Source organism: Ursus americanus, chromosome 21 (assembly GCF_024610735.1).
Source record: "Ursus americanus isolate L20-20 chromosome 21, mUrsAme1.1.p, whole genome shotgun sequence".
Taxonomy (NCBI): Eukaryota; Metazoa; Chordata; class Mammalia; order Carnivora; family Ursidae; genus Ursus; species Ursus americanus.
Window position 1 is genome coordinate 43205462 of NC_142147.1, and position 17412 is coordinate 43222873.

At 38.3% G+C, this 17412-nt stretch overlaps 1 protein-coding gene across 5 annotated transcripts in view; it reads left to right on the forward strand.

Annotated features, from left to right (window-relative positions):
- The window catches only part of LOC123784693 (uncharacterized), a 43876-nt gene that overhangs the window by 12686 nt on the left and 13778 nt on the right, over positions 1-17412 (forward strand). For 2 of the 5 annotated variants that reach the window (XM_045786152.2, XM_045786139.2), the window contains exons 2-5: positions 1556-1637; positions 10750-10838; positions 12125-12257; positions 13352-13450. In XM_045786152.2, the coding sequence (XP_045642108.2) occupies positions 10782-10838; positions 12125-12257; positions 13352-13450 (289 nt within the window). In that variant the 5' untranslated portion in view covers positions 1556-1637; positions 10750-10781. The remainder of the gene's footprint in view (positions 1-1555; positions 1638-10749; positions 10839-12124; positions 12258-13351; positions 13451-17412) is intronic. The other 3 variants (XM_045786144.2, XM_087871071.1, XM_087871070.1) reach the window with 3 other exon arrangements.

A 17412-nucleotide genomic window follows, 5' to 3' on the forward strand; every position in this document is an offset into this window, starting at 1 on the left:
TTATATGACAATTATATCTCAAAAAAATATGTAAGTTTTAGGTTCAAGTCTAATGCAACAGTATACTCTCAAAAAACTGGTTATTGAGGCATGACCTTGAGGTTGCTTTAGGTATTTTCCATCAGCTTTGTTTTCTAAGTATCTAGTTACTTGATCCCTGGTGAAATTTTGAGAGTTTATGACTCAAATTGCATAACAATATTCTGGAACACACACACACACACACACACGTGTACACACACATACACTTTGGCTAAAGATTAGCCATGTGAGCTTCACCTTTCTTTTTTTATTCATCAGTACTATGAAATGCCTATGTCAAAGGAAATCTTTTCTTCAAATGTCTACGTCATTGAAACAGCAAAGAAACCTGTCTCTTGTATGTAGGCAATTATTATTACTTTCCAAGAAAAAAAATGAAGACGAAAAGGCACTGTTGATGTATGAGTGTATAGCTTTCTGAACTTTTTCTGTCTACTGGAGCCTGATCTGTCAGCCTCTCAATATTGAGATATGCATATATTTTACAAATAGTATAGTGAAAATATGGTTTCATAATCTGACTTTTCTGACAGTATTTCTGGAATATTTTCCACATCTTCATTATTTTCCCTTCACATTTTGTATGTAATGTATTTCATAATGTATTTCAGCAGTTGGTTTTTCTGGAATCAGAATGTTGAGGGGCGCCTGGGTGGCACAGCGGTTAAGCGTCTGCCTTCAGCTCAGGGCGTGATCCCGGCGTTCTGGGATCAGGCCCCACGTCAGGCTCCTCTGCTGGGAGCCTGCTTCTTCCTCTCCCACTCCGCCTGCTTGTGTTCCCTCTCTCGCTGGCTGTCTCTACCTCTGTCGAATAAATAAATAAAATCTTTAAAAAAAAAAAAAAAAAAAAAAAAAGAATGTTGAGCCCTGCCTATGGCGTTTCTAACCTGTACACTCTTCCTTTTCTTTTCTTTAATCTTTAATTTTTTTTTAAAGATTTATCTATTTATTCGAGAGAGAAAGGAGGAGGAGGAGCAGGGAGAGAGGGAGACAAGCAAGACTCCCCGCTGAGCAGGGGGCTGGACGTGGGGCCTGATCCCAGGACCCCGAGATCATGACCTGAGCCTAAATCAAGAGCCTGACGCCCAACTGACTGAGCCACATAGGTGCCCCTAACCTGTACGCCTTTTCCAACCTGTTCATCCTCACTGATCCCGAAAGTCAGGAAGTAAGGTGTGGTTTGGATGGTGTAGGTCCTTTTCAGTCCTGAAGGCTGTGAATGAAGAGAGGAGGATGTGTTCAGGGCAGGACTGAGCAGCCCAGTCTCAGGTGCAGAGCAACTTCCCAGAAATTGGAGGACTGCCCAGAAAGCTGTCTGCTGAAGTATCTGCATTTCCTGGAGATTAGGGGAAGAAGTTTCAGTTTATCTAAAATCCTTCTAATCTTTTGCAGTTGTGTGTGTTTGTATGGTAGGGGTATTAAGTAAAATGGAGTGGAGAAGCAAAACATTTAATTTCTTATACAGTAACACTAAAGCATGCTTGCTCTCACAGGGTCTCTTTTTCCTTCCCAGTTCTAGATTCTCTGTTTTTCTCCAGTAGAGGAGCCCCAAGGAGGACTGATCAGTTTTTGCAGATAATCAAACCATGACATATGTAAGTTGGTGTTCCCTTCTTGTTGAAATAAATGTTTTCATTATATTTCATTCATTCTTGTGATATAAATGTATTCATTAATTATCCTGGAAACTTCCTACCAGAAAACACCCCAATCAATTATTGGTTCCCTATACCAGTGAATAATCATTGCAGAAACCTCATGTTCTCCTTCTGTGACCCAGTCTCTTCCAACCTGTGTTTATGTGTATATACTGGCCAGAATATTCATTATCTGTTATGTGCCCAACTTATTTTAAGAGCAGTGATGGAAGAATGAAAAAATAAAGTCCTGTAAAGAAATGATTTGAGCTTCCCATGTCAGGATTGTAGCTGATGAATTAGAGATGAGATTCCCATTTGGCCAAACATGGAAAGATTCTGACTTTCTCATAGACATGAGTTTTCTAGGGACAGGTGACAAAGCCTGGTAATAAATGGTCTCTGTCTTAGTGTAGATTGAGATTAATGCTTTGTGAGGCTTTTAAAATTGAATGGACATGTGATTTAGAACTTGCAAATATATGGATCATAGTTTTTGGTAAAGAATTTCTGTTTTTTGATATACTGGTTTTTTAATTTTTTAAAGATTTTATTTATTTATTTGAGAGGGAGAGCTCAAGCAGGAATGGGGGAGGGGTGGAGGGAGAGGGAGAGAGAGAGAGAAGCAGACTCCCTGCTGAGCAGGGAGACTGACATGGGGCTCAATCCCAGGACCCTGAGATCATGACCTGAAGGCAGATGCTTAACTGACTGAGCCACCCAGGTGCCCCTGGAATTTCTAAATGATAAATATCATAACTCTTTTTTTGCTGACTAGATGTGCTGAAATTGAATAACTTTTATATAATTCTGGATTATCTTATGTTAGTATCCTCTAACTCAGAAACCAGAAAAGTTTTCAGTGAGGGATTGTTGATGGCCATAACAGAGAATAAACTTATAATTAATGAGTTAACAGAGATGAAGAATTGTGAAAGGACCCTAGAATAGTTGTCCAGCCTAACACATACAAACCTAATCACCTAAAGATGACTAATTATAACTCTTAAGTTAGAGTGCTATGTGACCCTTCAAAATATTTGTCAAAAGAAGAAAACTGTGATAGGATTTTTTTTTTTTTTTAATTTGACAGAGAGAGGGGCAGCGAGAGAGGGAACACAAGCAGGCAGAGTGGGAGAGGGAGAAGCAGGCTTCCCACTGAGCAGGGAGCCGGATGCGGGGCTTGATTCCAGAATGCTGGGATCATGACCCGAGCCGAAGGCAGACACTAAACGACTGAGCCACCCAGGCACCCCACGTGTGATAGGATTTAACGTAAAGAACATGAGGACTGAAGACATTCCTTAGTTTTCTCAAACTATTGTTTCTCTATCCCTTGTGACAATGTCTTTATTTCAGTTGGAGTGTTTAGTCCATTTACATTTACAATAATTTGCAATTTACAATCAGCAATTTACTGTATATTAGTTTCAGGTATACAGTATAAGGATTTGATATTTGTAACATTGTGAAATGATCGCTACAATAAGTCTGGTTAACATCTACCACCACACATAGGTACAAGTGGATTCATTGTGAAATGTGTATATATCCATGAAACCATCACCTCCAAAAGCCTTAGTAATCCTTCCCTCCCAACCCTTCCTGTCCCCTCCCACTCTGCCTCCAAGCAATTACTCATCTGCTGTCTGTTAACATAAATTAGTTTACACTTTCTAGATTTGTATACAAATAGAATCAAACAGTATGAACTCTGTCTTGTTTCTTCCATTCAGTAGAATTATTTTGAGATTCATCCATGTTGTTGTATCAGTTCAATCCAAAATATAGTTGAATAGTATTCCATTACATGGATATATCATAATGTATTCATCCTTTCTCCTGTTGACATTTTGGTTGTTCCAGTTTTGTGTTATTATAATTAAACTCCACATATAAATTATTTGGAATTGTTTCCTAAGGAAGATTTGTCCTTTCTGCCTCTGTTACTTGTTTATTCAGTCATGTTTTTTACATGTAAATATGGACTCACAGATATACATTTTATTCTGTGGGTTACAGTCTAGTACTGCCATTATTTTCTCGCTCAAATTATTCCAGATTTGGTCACTGGGAACTCTTTCAGATTGGTTCCTGTGTCTTCAATATGCCACTATTCTTTTGTGAGCACTTCCTTTCTGACACTGTAACATTCCAGGTTCATTTTGTATTTTTCTCTGCTTCGGTCCTAGAATCAGTCATTTCTCCATGAGCCTTGGTTCTTTTTATTGGAGAATAGTATTTAGAAAACAAAATCTGGGTGCTAGATGTGCTCATTGATACTGAGGCATCACTGCTTTCTAGGTCCTCTCAACAGACAAAGCTGGGAAATGTATGTATGGATACTAGTCTGTGTAGACATGTCTATATTTCTGTATCTATCTATCTACCTGTAACACGAGTTCATACTGATAACTCCAATCCAGCACCAAAAAGGTGCATCCTAACCTATTTTTTTTAAAGATTTTATTTAATTTATTTGACAGACAGAGAGACAGCCAGTGAGAGGGGTAACACAATCAGGGGGAGTGGAAGAGGAAGAAGCAGGCTCCCAGCAAGGAGCCTGGTGTGGGGCTCGATCCCAGAACGCCAGGATCACACCCTGAGCCGAAGGCAGACGCTTAACAACTGAGCCACCCAGGCACCCCAACATCCTAGCCTCCTATGGACAGTGAAAATCAAAGTTCCTTTATGCTCTATTTGAACAACACATATAAAGTAGTTTCAGAACTGCAAATGCGTATCCCTCTAAGAGCCAAATTTACTAACTAGAGTTCTGCTTATTTGCAGTTTTTTCCCCCTTAGGTTTATAGTACCTTTCTGAGTATTTTCACCTCTTAGGAGCATAGATTTGTCAGTTAAAATCAATTACCAGAAAATGGGGTCATCAGCAGCATAGCATTTTTTTAAAAGGTGTTATTCATTTGTTAGAGAGAGAGCACGAGCTGGGGGAGCTGCAGGCAGAGGCAGAGGGAAAGGGAGAAGCAGGCTCCCTGCTCAGCAGGGAGCCCAGTGGGGGGGTAAATCCCAGGACCCTGGCATCATGACCTGAGCCGAAGGCAGGCACTTAACCAACTGAGCAACCCAGGTACCCCTAACATAGCATTTTAAGATCTGTTTTTTTAGGGGTGCCTGGGTGGCTCAGTTCGTTGGCATCGGACTCTTAGTTTTGGCTGTCTTGATCTCAGGGTCATGAGATCGAGCCCTGTGTCAGGCTCTGTGCTCAGCTTGGAGTCTGCTTGAGGTTTTCTCTTTTTCTCTGTCTTCCCCTCCCACTTGTGCTCTCTCTTTCTCAAATAAATAAATCTTTGAATAAAAATAAAATCATTTTTTAAAAAATGAGATTAAATGTCATTTCAGAGAATATAAAAAGATCTGATGTCTGGGTTACTCCAAGTATCTTATATGAACAACATTTCCAATGATAGATTTATGTTAACAGAAAGATGGAATAGGTAGTAAAAGTTATGAATAATCAGATAAATCTTCACCTTATTCCAAAAGACAATATTTTTTAATTTTAATTTTAATTTTTTAAAAGATTTTATTTATTTATTTGATAGAGAGAGAGACAGTGAGAGAAGGAACACAAGCAGAGGGAGTGGGAGAGGGAGAAGCAGGCTTCCCATTGAGCAGGGAGCCCGATGCAGGGCTCGATCCCAGGACGCTGGGATCATGACCTGAGCCGAAGGCAGACGCCTAATGACTGAGCCACCCAGGTGCCCCCAAAAAACAATATTTAGACACTCACTAAATTCTTAATTTGGCACCTGATCAGATCAGATCAGATTCTCTGAGCTCCTTTAGGATGCTGAAATGATTTTTCTGAAACTGCCTGGGGCGGAGGATGGGCATATTTTCTCCTACAGTGTTTGAGAATCTTTTCTGTTGATATTGGTTATTGAGGAGAATTGCATGCTTAAAGTTAGGCTTTGACATTTTTTTAGTTAGCAGTATAAGAATGCAGGCCAAAGGAACTTAAATTTTATTGTAAGAAAAAATGGAATTAGCAGATTTGTGTTTCTTCTAAAACAGTAAATTAAGGAACTTGGAGGTTTCTCCACTTTATCTTTTTTTAAAGATTTTATTTGTTTGAGAGAGCGAGAGAGAGAGCACAAGATGGGGGAGGGTTAGAGGGAGAAGCAGACTCCTTACTCAGTGGGGAGCCTGATCCTGGGACTCCCGGGATCATGACCTGAGCCAAAGGCAGGCAGATGCTTAACTGGCTGAGCCAACCAGGTGCCCCAAAATTTCTCCACTTTAATAATAATAATAACTAACTTAAATTAAGCAATTATTTTATTAAGTACTTTATGTAGATTACTTAATCTTCAGACTATTTTATATGCTATATGATATTCTTTCCCAATTTACCAATGAGACTTCAAGGGACTGGCATGTTAGTAAATATCAGAGTTTAAATCTGAAATTCATGTCCTAAAAGTCTGACAACATTCTATATTCTTTACAGCAAGAGACCAGCTCTCAAATATTGATTATTTTTAAAAGCTACCTGCCTGGGACGCCTGGGTGGCTCAGTCGTTAAGCACCTGCCTTCGGCTCAGGTCATGATCCCAGGGTGCTGGGATCAAGACTCAAGTTGGGCTTCCTGCTCAGCGGGAAGCCTGTTTCTCCCTCTCCCACTCCCCCTGCTTGTGTTCCCTCTCTCACTGTCTCTCTCTCTATCAAATAAATAAATAAAATCTTTACAAAAGAAAAAAAAAAAGCTACCTGCCTCACTCAGTAATTCATCACAGGTGTCTTTCTTCACTTGTTTGTGTGAACCAAAATCATAATTATTAATAATGGAATAGTTTGCCAGAATATATTACAACATAATTCTTTTTTCTTAAGATTGATTGATTGATTTGAGAGAGCAAGCACCAGTGGTCAGGGGGAGTGCAGAGGGAAAGGGAGGGAAAGAACCTCTAACAGACTCCCTGCTGGTTGCTGAGCCCATTTCTGGGGCTCAAGGCAGGGCTCGATCTCATGACCCTGAGATCATGACCTGAACAGAAATCAAGAGTCCACCATTGATTGAGCCACCCAGGCACCTCACAACATAATTCTTTTAACATGTTGCCTACTTTTACATGTTTTCAGTTTTTTGTTATAAAAAAATTCTCTGAAAAACATTCTTCTGCATATAACTTGTGTACCTCTATTTTTATTTCCCTAGGATAAATTTTTAATAGTGGACTTTCATATAAGAAATCAGACATTTTAAGGGGCTACAATATTATCTGACCCTGTGATATTAGCATTTGAGTTGATTAAATGACTAAACATATTTAGCCCTTCCTTTTTTTTCTTTCTCTCTTTCTCTCTTTCTTTTTCTTTCTTTCTTTCTTTCTTTCTTTCTTTCTTTCTTTCTTTCTTTCTTTCTTTCATTTTCTCCTTTCTTTCTTCTTTTAGAGAGAGAGAACGTACATGAGTGGACTTGTGGGGGCCACAGAGGAAGAAAGAGAATCTTAAGCAGTCTCCATGCTCAGCACAGGGAGCTGAAATCTAGAGTCAGACACTTAACCCACTAAGTCACCCGACTAAGCCACCTGGGCACCCCTTTAGCTGTTACTTTGAAGTGCCAGTAATCTAACGGGACATAAACTATGAATAGGAATACATATAAATCAGTGTATGGTACACACCGCTAAAGAGAGGTGACATACCTTGGGAATTCATGGGAAAGTGACAATGGTCGGATTCTGGCCATCACTATAAAGTATGAACGAGTTATACTGAGCCCATGGAATCTCTCTGGAGATAAGTGCGATTTATTGTGTAAACTTTTGCCTTCTAATTTTTTTCCCTCAACTGATGTTTAGATGCAAAATGAAACAGTAGGATAAGTTGATTTGGCAGTTGTCTGGAAGACATTGTGACTAAATGTCAAGCCTCCTTGGGGTAAAGAAGACTTTAGAGTACTCAGAGCTTTTTTAGAAACTCAAGAAGAGAGTGTTTTAAAATTAAATGAAGTCTCTACTTTTTGGAGAATAGCTTCTTTTAACACATACATTTGTGTATGTATAAATTTTTAAGTTATTGTATGACAGCTTTTAAAATAATTATGAAGTATATTTAAAACAAAAAGAAAACCAAGATAACACCTATTTAAAAAAAGTCATTGAGGGGCGCCTGGGTGGCACAGCGGTTAATCGTCTGCCTTCCGCTCAGGGTGTGATCCCGGCGTTACGGGATCGAGTCCCACATCAGGCTCTTCTGCTATGAGCCTGCTTCTTCCTCTCCCACTCCCCCTGCTTGTGTTCCCTCTCTCGCTGGCTGTCTCTCTCTGTCGAATAAATAAATAAAATCTTTAAAAAAAAAAAAAAGTCATTGAAACATAGGATTGAATAATGTAATAAAATGGATAAATTACCAAACCTTTCGATCAATTAATATCCTATTCCCTGTCCCCCAATGTCTGTCTCTTTTTAAATGATTGAATCATGTTATACTATTTTTTACCTTATTTTTCTATTGATAGCATATCTGTAATATTTTCCATGTCCTTAAATATGTTTTCCTATTTAGCATTTAATGGCTGCTTTGTATTCTATTGCCTGAATATTTAGTATTTAAGTAGTCAGCTTGGCTGAACGCAAAACACAGAGTGTAGGCCTAAGCAATTCCTTCTTTGTGTTCATTGCCCATATATTGACCAACTTCAACAGACCCTGAGGCCATAAAAGCACCTCTGGTTTGGGTGGTGGGGCCTCTTTCAGCCTTAGAATATGAGAGTGAAGACAGGTGGATCCACTCATGGAAAGGCTGAGCAGCCCAATCTCAGGACTAGATTAGCCTTCCCAACGTGGGAGCTTGTCCAGGAGATCTCCTCCTCCTGTGTTTGGATCTGACTTCAATGCCAGAAGTGACTTATTCTACAACTACCTTTGTGTAGTTTGGTGTCCTGGGACTTGGGAGAGACCTAGATCCATCTTCTATTTTTCCCTAAATTGTGTGTGCAGTAGTGGGGGCTAATTTTAGAAGAATGGGGGAACAAAAAGATTTTATTACGTAAAGGACCTATATTCTAGAAACTATAAATCACTCTTGAAAAACATTGAGGAAGACATAAAAAGATGGAAAGATATTCCATGCTCATGGATCAGAAGAATTAACATAGTTAAAATGTCCATGCTACCCAGAGCAATCTACACTTTCAATGCTATCCCGATCAAAATACCAAGGACATTTTTCAAAGAACTGGAACAAACAGTCCTTAAATTTGTATGGAAACAGAAAAGGCCCCGAATCTCCAAGGAACTGTTGAAAAGGAAAAACAAAGCTGGGGGCATCACAATGCCGGATTTCAAGCTGTACTACAAAGCTGTGATCACAAAGACAGCATGGTACGGGCACAAAAACAGACACATAGACCAATGGAACAGAATAGAGAGCCCAGAAATGGACCCTCGGCTCTTTGGGCAACTAATATTTGATAAAGCAGGAAAAAACATCCGGTGGGAAAAAGTCTCTTCAATAAATGGTGCTGGGAAAATTGGACAGCTACATGCAAAAGAATGAAACTTGACCACTATCTCACACCATACACAAAAATAAACTCCAAATGGTTGAAAGACCTCGATGTGAGACAGGAATCCATCAAAATTCTAGAGGAGAACATAGGCAACAACCTCTACGACATTGGCCAAAGCAACCATTTTCATGACACATCCCCAAAGGCAAGAGAAACAAAAGATAAAATGAATTTGTGGGACTTCATCAAGATTAAAAGTTTCGGCACATCCAAGGAAACAGTCAGAAAAACTAAGAGGCAGCCCACAGAATGGGATAATATATTTGCAAATGACACTACAGATAAAGGACTGGTATCCAAGATCTACAAAGAACTTCTCAAACTCAATACACGAGAAACAAATAAACAAATCAAAAAATGGGCAGAAGATATGAACAGACACTTTTCCAATGAAGACATACAAATGGCTAACAGACACATGAAAAAATGTTCAAAATCATTAGCCATCAGGGAAATTCAAATCAAAACCACACTGAGATACCACCTTACGCCAGTTAGAATGGCAAAAATAGACAAGGCAAGAAACAACAATTGTTGGAGAGGATGTGGAGAAAGGGGATCCCTCCTACATTGTTGGTGGGAATGCAAGTTGGTACAGCCACTCTGGAAAACAGTGTGGAGGTCCCTTAACAAGTTAAAAATTGAGCTACCCTATGATCCAGCCATTGCACTACTGGGTATTTACCCCAAAGATACAGATGTAGTGAAGAGAAGGGCCATATGCACCCCAATGTTCATAGCAGCAATGTCCACAATAGCTAAATCGTGGAAGGTGCCGAGATGCCCTTCAACAGATGACTGGATTAAGAAGTTGTGGTCCAGGGGCGCCTGGGTGGCTCAGCGGTTAAGCGTCTGCCTTCGGCTCAGGGCGTGATCCCGGCGTTCTGGGATCGAGCCCCACATCAGGCTCTTCCGCTATGAGCCTGCTTCTTCCTCTCCCACTCCCCCTGCTTGTGTTCCCTCTCTCGCTGGCTGTCTCTATCTCTGTCAAATAAATAAATAAATAAAATCTTAAAAAAAAAAAAAAGAAGTTGTGGTCCATATATACAATGGAATATTACTCAGCAATCAGAAAGAACGAGTTCTCAACATTTGTACAACATGGACAGCACTGGAGGAGATAATGCTAAGTGAAACAAGTCAAGCAGAGAAAGACAACTATCATATGATTTCTCTCATCTATGGAACATAAGAACTAGGATGATCGGTAGGGGAAGAAAGGGATAAAGAAAGGGGGGGTAATCAGAGAGGGGAATGAAACATGAGAGACTATGGACTATGAGAAACAAACTGAGGACTTCAGAGGGGAGGGGGGTGGGGGAATGGGATAGACCGGTGATGGGTAGTAAGGAGGGCACGTATTGCATGGTGCACTGGGTGTTATACACAACTAATGAATCATCGAGCCTTACTTCGGAAACCGGGGATGTACTGTATGGTGACTAACATAATATAATAAAAAATCATTAAAAAAAAAAGATTTTATTAAATTAGGTCATATTGGGAACACTAAGACTTTTTTTCTTCTTTCAGCTCTGGATTCTCTGGAATTTGAATTATTTTTAATGGAGGAACACCACGGAGCACTGATCAGGTCTTACCATTCTAAAACCATGACCTGTGTAAGTTGGTTATTCCTGTCTTCTTAGACTATTATGATTTTGGTCTTTGTGGGTTTTTTGATTAATTAACCCAAAGCTTCCTTCTTAAGAGGGCCTCATTCAGTTATCTGCTCTACAGTTCGTCCTAAAATTAAAAAAAAGTGATAGCAAGTAGCTCAGTTCCCACTTAATGAGGGTTTGTTATCCAGTTTTTGTATTTATTATCCAATTTACTCAATCTACTTCCATGCTTATTCTTCAAAGGCTATGATGGAGCAGTAAAGGAGTGAAGTCCCATGAAGGATATATTTGAGTTTCCTTTATAGGTCTCTGGTTTGATGAATTAGAGGTGTTGGTCCCATTTAATTACCACAGGTAGACTTTCAAATTCTCCACAGACCTGAATTCTCTAGGCAGATGAGATGGATATTGGTATCAGTTGGTCTCAGTCTTAGTATGTGATGGTATCTCATGTTCCTGACATTGTAGAATGATTGGAAACATTTGGGTCATGCATCTTTCTAAGGAATTATTGAGAAACAAATAAATCTATTTTGTGGTTGAATGTGATCTGTTGAATTTGGGTGACATCTATTTGATTATGGTTCATCCTTCATCAGTATACAGTTAGAAACAAGAAAGATGTTGAGTAAGTGATGAAAGATGACAATGAATGAGAATATTATCCTAAGGAGTGTAAATGTGTTGATTTCTAGAATTGATGAAGACCTTTGAAATTTGTCCAACCAAGTGTATAAATGTCAGGAATGGATTAAGTCTGAGATACCTATAATAAAATGGATTGTGACACAGCCAAAATTTATTTGTCAAAACAAAGAAAAATGTTTATGATATGTTCTGACAAAAGATGAACTCAAAGCTTGTAGAAATGTCAAACTTTTTTCAAAAGTTTTTATTTAATACAGAAATTTTTATATTCAATATGGGAGGGAAATCCCATCTTCGTTTAGCTCTGAGGGGAAGATAATTTAGAACCTCGCATTTTTTTTTTGAGAATTTATACGTCATGCAACTAGCTAACTATGTGATTGTGCATTATACTTTATTGAAGAGGAAAAAAACTTTAATTTTATCCATTCCCCAGTAAGTCTGAGTTTTTGTGATAGCCCACAACCTACAAAGATTTGTCTGTAGCAGTAAGATTCTTTAGGAATATGTAGACATTTGGCTTTGGTTTTCTAGTCTACTTGTACTATATCACTCCCTTTCTTTAATTCACTCCTGTAATCTCCTGTCTTTACCATCTTGAAAATGTGTTTCCAATTTCATACTACATGGGTTTGCAGTTTCAGGAATTAGTGACATTCAGGGATGTGGCCATAGACTTCTCTCGGCAGGAGTGGGAATACCTGGACCCTATTCAGAGAGACTTGTACAGGGATGTGATGTTGGAGAACTATAGAAACTTGGTCTCATTGGGTAAGTTCGTTTGCCACGAGAAATGTAGAATGTGCTCTGTGGTATGTTGACTTTCAACACAGGCAATTTCAAAGCTGTCTTTCAAGATGTAAGCTGAATTTCTTTTTCTTGTTCCCAGAGGAAGGTTTGAGGTCTGTCAGTTTGTCAGTGCCTCTGCCACCAACCGTGGTCATTTCCTCTTTTAGTGATATTCACATCTCCTTCTGGCCCTTCCTGTCATTGCCTCCCTTCCTTACTTCCCAAGGGGCTGGACAAAAATTCCTTATATTTATTCCATATATAGCTATTGTCCAAGAAGCCTGGTTTCCCATCGTGTTCAGGCTGAGTATTGCTGTGGATTTGCTGGCTCATCCTCTGATCCACCTGCAGGGCAGTCGTTAGATGTAGATTTGTGATTGGCTGTAGCTATGAGAAGAGCTGTGTAACTTCTGTAGCGGTGGACTGGATAAACAATATTCATATAAAACTGAAGAGTACACATTTCATTTCCTGCAACTTTTTATATGATTTATGGTTGAAAGTTACAATTCATGAGCTTGACATCTATAATAGAATGATTTGTAAGTGAATTTGTAAGTGAATCAGGATGCTTCTTGTTTTCCTCTTAAGGAAATAAAATAATTAAAATTGGCATTATGTCCCAATTATAACACTTTTCCTGGGGAGCGGTAAACATGCATACAAATTAAATCATCAAATAACCAAGCAATAATAGTATTATCATCCCCATTTTACTTGCCAACATTGTGGAAGAGTGTGTTGAAATGATTTCCTCAAACTCACAAGTTTGGTAGATATTAGAGGAGAACATCCAGGCATAGGCCCTTTGCTCCAATGAGTGTCCTCAAATATTGTTAACCTTTTCAATCACTTTGTTCAATTTTCTCTTAAGAGGAAGAGTCTATATGAGTTCAAATTAAAATAAAATTTCACTATACCTGCCTGGTTCCTTAAATCATCTCATCCTTCTATTATCTGAAGTCTGTATCAGTAACATTTAACCTTGATTTCATTACAAATTTAAGCAAAGTTAAAGATTTTGTGAGTTCTGTTTTTATTTCTGTACCATGTGGCATTTTTTTTTTCCTTGTAAGCAGGACATTCCATTTCCAAGCCAGGTGTGGTTGACTTATTGGAGCAAGGAAAAGAGCCCTGGATAATTCTGAGGGAAGAAACACAAAGACAGTACACAGGTAAGGAGGGCAAGGAGGGCAAAGGGGAAGCCATCAGGGCTGGTAGCTAGCAGCCTATGTGGTAAGGGAGAGGAGTACATCTTTGTGGTATTTGTAAAGCCCTGCAAGGCACCAAGACCTGTGGAGCATGGGCTTGTGACCTGGGGAAGAAATCAAGGTCTCAACATGAACTATAGAAGAAACTTCAGCTTTACGCCATTTGCCATTCACCTTATTTCTCTTATATTTCAACCCCATTTTCAGTGACAGGGAATCTCATTTTTCATTAGTGTAATATTTTATCTGTACACTGGATTCAAGTGCTCTCTATCTCCTCCTTTGCATACACACACATATATCAACGCAGTGATAGTGCACAAGACATAAGGTCCCTGCTCTCGTGGAATTCACATAGTACTAGAGTAAGGAGAACAGTGAACAGCTAAACAAACGAATAATATTGGACAATGGAATGAGCTATGATGGAAAGCAAGCAGAAATCGGGCCATTTTAGATAAGGTGGTTATGGATGACTTTTCTGAGGTGGTAACATTTGAGAGGAGACCTGACATAAGGGCGCAGGACATGTGTTTGTCTGTGAAAACTGTTCCACCCTAAATGAACAGCTTGGAAGGCTCAGGAGATGGTTGGGGAAGGGTGGGAAAGGGATGAGGAGACTGGAGGGAAGGGGGCCGGAGAGAGCTTTGAGTTTGAGGAGCACCATCATAGACCGGATTAGAAGGCCTAAGGGGAGAGTAATAAGTAACAAAGCCACTGTTAGGAGGCATCAGATCATATGAGGTTTTATTAGACTTGAATTGTTAGGAATAATAAGTATTAGAATAAATTATGTTATCTGTTTTTAAATTTTTAATTTTAAACCATTTTTTAAAAAATGTTAGTCAAATACAGAGAGCCACATTAAGCTCATGTCTAGCTCAATGAGTTAAATGCAGTAAATACCCAAGTTAGGAAATAAAACTTTTTTTTTCTTAACTTCTTATTTTGAAATAATTTCAAGTCACAGAAAGAAAATAATAATGCAAAAGATTCTTTTATACCTTTCCAAACAAGGAAAGCTTTTCTAGTCCACACTGAGGCCCTTCACATGTCCATACCCAGTCACAATCTTCTCCCCCTAAGTGTAACCACTCTTCTGATTTTAATGGAAATCAGTTCCTTCCCTTTTTTCTCCTTCCAATTTCTTTATATGCTTTTAAAATCTTCTTTAATCTCTTAAGTTTCCTCTTCATCTCTTTTGTTTCTAACCATTTATTTGCTGAAGGAACATCTTCCATTCTGTTTTGCTGATGCCATTTTGAGATTTACTTAAACATGTTCTCTGACCTCTTTGTATCCTCTAAATAAGTAGTGAGATCAAGAAACGTAATGAGATTTAGATTATCTATAAATCATATTATATATTATATAATACATAATATATAAAATTTATAAATAACAGAAATAAAATATATTTAAATATATATTTAAATATATATAAAAATACATTATATAATATATATTTTGGCAAGACAACTTCCTGAACAGTCTTGTATATATAATATGTCGGTAGTATCAAATGCTGGCTCCCGCATATCAGACAGAACCGAGCTTATTGCTTACTGTGGTAGAGGAGAACACCACCTCTAAAGAGCTTTGGTAGTGTCTCAAAGGGGGGAAATGCAAGGATGGATGTTATTGACAATTGGAAGTTCAGTTTAAGGCCAGTCTTTCAATGTGATTAGGATGAGTGAAGATCAAGATATAACAGTGGAAAATTCATGGAAATTGGGTAAGAATTTTGAGGACTGGGGGGCACCTGGGGGGCTCAGTCGGTTAAGCATCTGCCTTTGGTTCAGGGTCCTGGGATCCAGCCCCACGTCGGGCTCCCTGCTCTCCCTCTCCCTTTGCCGCTCCCCCTTCTTGTGCTCTCTCTCTCTCTTTCTCTGTCAAATAAATAAATAAAATATTTTTTTTTAAAAGAAATACTCTTCAATAAAAACTCAACCTGATAGGTGAGAAATGGTATCTTGTCATTGTTTCAGTTTGCATTTTCTCTATGAGTGAGTGAAAATTTTTTTTCATAGGCCATTCTTCTCTATTTCTTGAGTTGTTAGGTTGTGTCTCTCCCTATTTTTCTATCTGGCTTTTTATTGTCCCTCAGTTTTTAAGAGTGTTTTTACATATTAGGAGTATTAGCCATCTGTCTGAAGTATATGTTGAAAATATTTCCTCCCAGTTTCTCAATTGGTTTTTTGTTGTTGTTATTGTTGTTATTTTGATTATGGCAGTTATTTATTTTTTAATATAGTCAGATTCATCACTCTTATTATCTCTGAATTTTGTGTCTTAGTTAAAAGCTATCTCGAGGTTAAAGATAAATATACATCTTTTTTTCTATTGCATGTATGATTTTATTTTTTACATTTAAATCCCTAATCCATTTGGAGTTTATTCTTGTATATAAAGTAAGGTATGGACCTAATGAAATCTTTTCCTACATGGCTACCCCAGTTGTCTCAATGCCATTCATTTGAACATCCATCCTTGCTCCCTTCATTTGAAGTGCCACCTTCATCATATAATAAATTTCCATATATTCTTGGGTCTATTTCTGGGCTTTCTGTTCTGTTCTACTGTTTTATTTCTGTATCCATGCATCACTAACACATCGCTTTTATTATGGTAAGATTGTAGCGCATTTTAATGTTTGTTAGGGCTAGTCCCCCTTTTAGATTTTCAGTGTTTTTCTGCCTATTTTTCAATGTTTGTTTTTCCATGTGAACTCAGTTATTAACTTTTCTAACTCCATGCAAAGCTTGTTGGTATTTTATTTGAATTGCACTAAATTTACAAATTAATTTAGGAAGAACTGAGATATTTGTAATGTTAAGTCTTTCAATCCAAGAAGAGGGGTTATTTCTCCATTTGTTTGAGGCTACTTGTATGTCTTTCAGGAGTGCTTAAAATTTTTCTGAATGGGTTTTATGTATTTCTTATTAATTTTTTTCTAAATATTTAATCTTGTTCTTTACTGTTAGAAATCACATTTTCGCTACCGTTTTGTCCTTTACCTAGTTTTAGTTATGGTTTTCCAATAGGAAGACTCTTAATTTTTTCATCAGGTTTATTTATTTATTTATTTATTTATTTATTTATTTATTTATTTATTTTTAAAGGTTTTATTTATTTATTTGACAGAGATAGAGACAGCCAGCGAGAGAGGAAACACAAGCAGGGGGAGTGGGAGAGGAAGAAGCAGGTTCATAGCGGAGGAGCCTGACGTGGGGCTCGATCCCAGAACGTCGGGATCACGCCCTGAGCCGAAGGCAGACGCTCAACCGCTGTGCCACCCAGGCGCCCCTCATCAGGTTTATTGATATATAATTTATATAACACAAAGTCATTCTTTTAAATTGAACAAGTCAGGGGCGTCTGGGTGGCTCAGTCAGTTGAGCATCCATCCAACTCTTGATATTGGCTCAAGTCATCGCTTCTTGGCCTTTTGGCTAAGGTCAAGTGATACTGGCTCAAGTCATGATCTCAGCGGGGAGTCTGCTAGAGGTTCTTTCCCTCTACCCCTCCCCCTCCTTATGCATTCTCTCTCTCTCTCTTTTTCTCTCTCTCAAATAAATAAATAAATAAATAAATAAATCTAAAAAAAAATAAAGTGAACAAGTCAGTGTTTTTTAATATAATCACAATTTTGTGCAACCATCACCAGTATATAATTCCATCACCCCAAAAAGAAATCTGATACCCATTAGCAGTCACTCTCTATACCCTACTCTCAGCATCTGGTAACCACTAGTCTCCTTTCTGTCTGTAGATTTGACTATCAGGAGTATTTTATATACATGGAATCATACAACATGTAGACTTTTGTGAATGGCTTCTTTCATAATGTTTTTGAGATTCATCAATATAATATCAATTTCATTCTTTTATTCTGGCTGAATAATATTCTGTTCCATTCTATTATT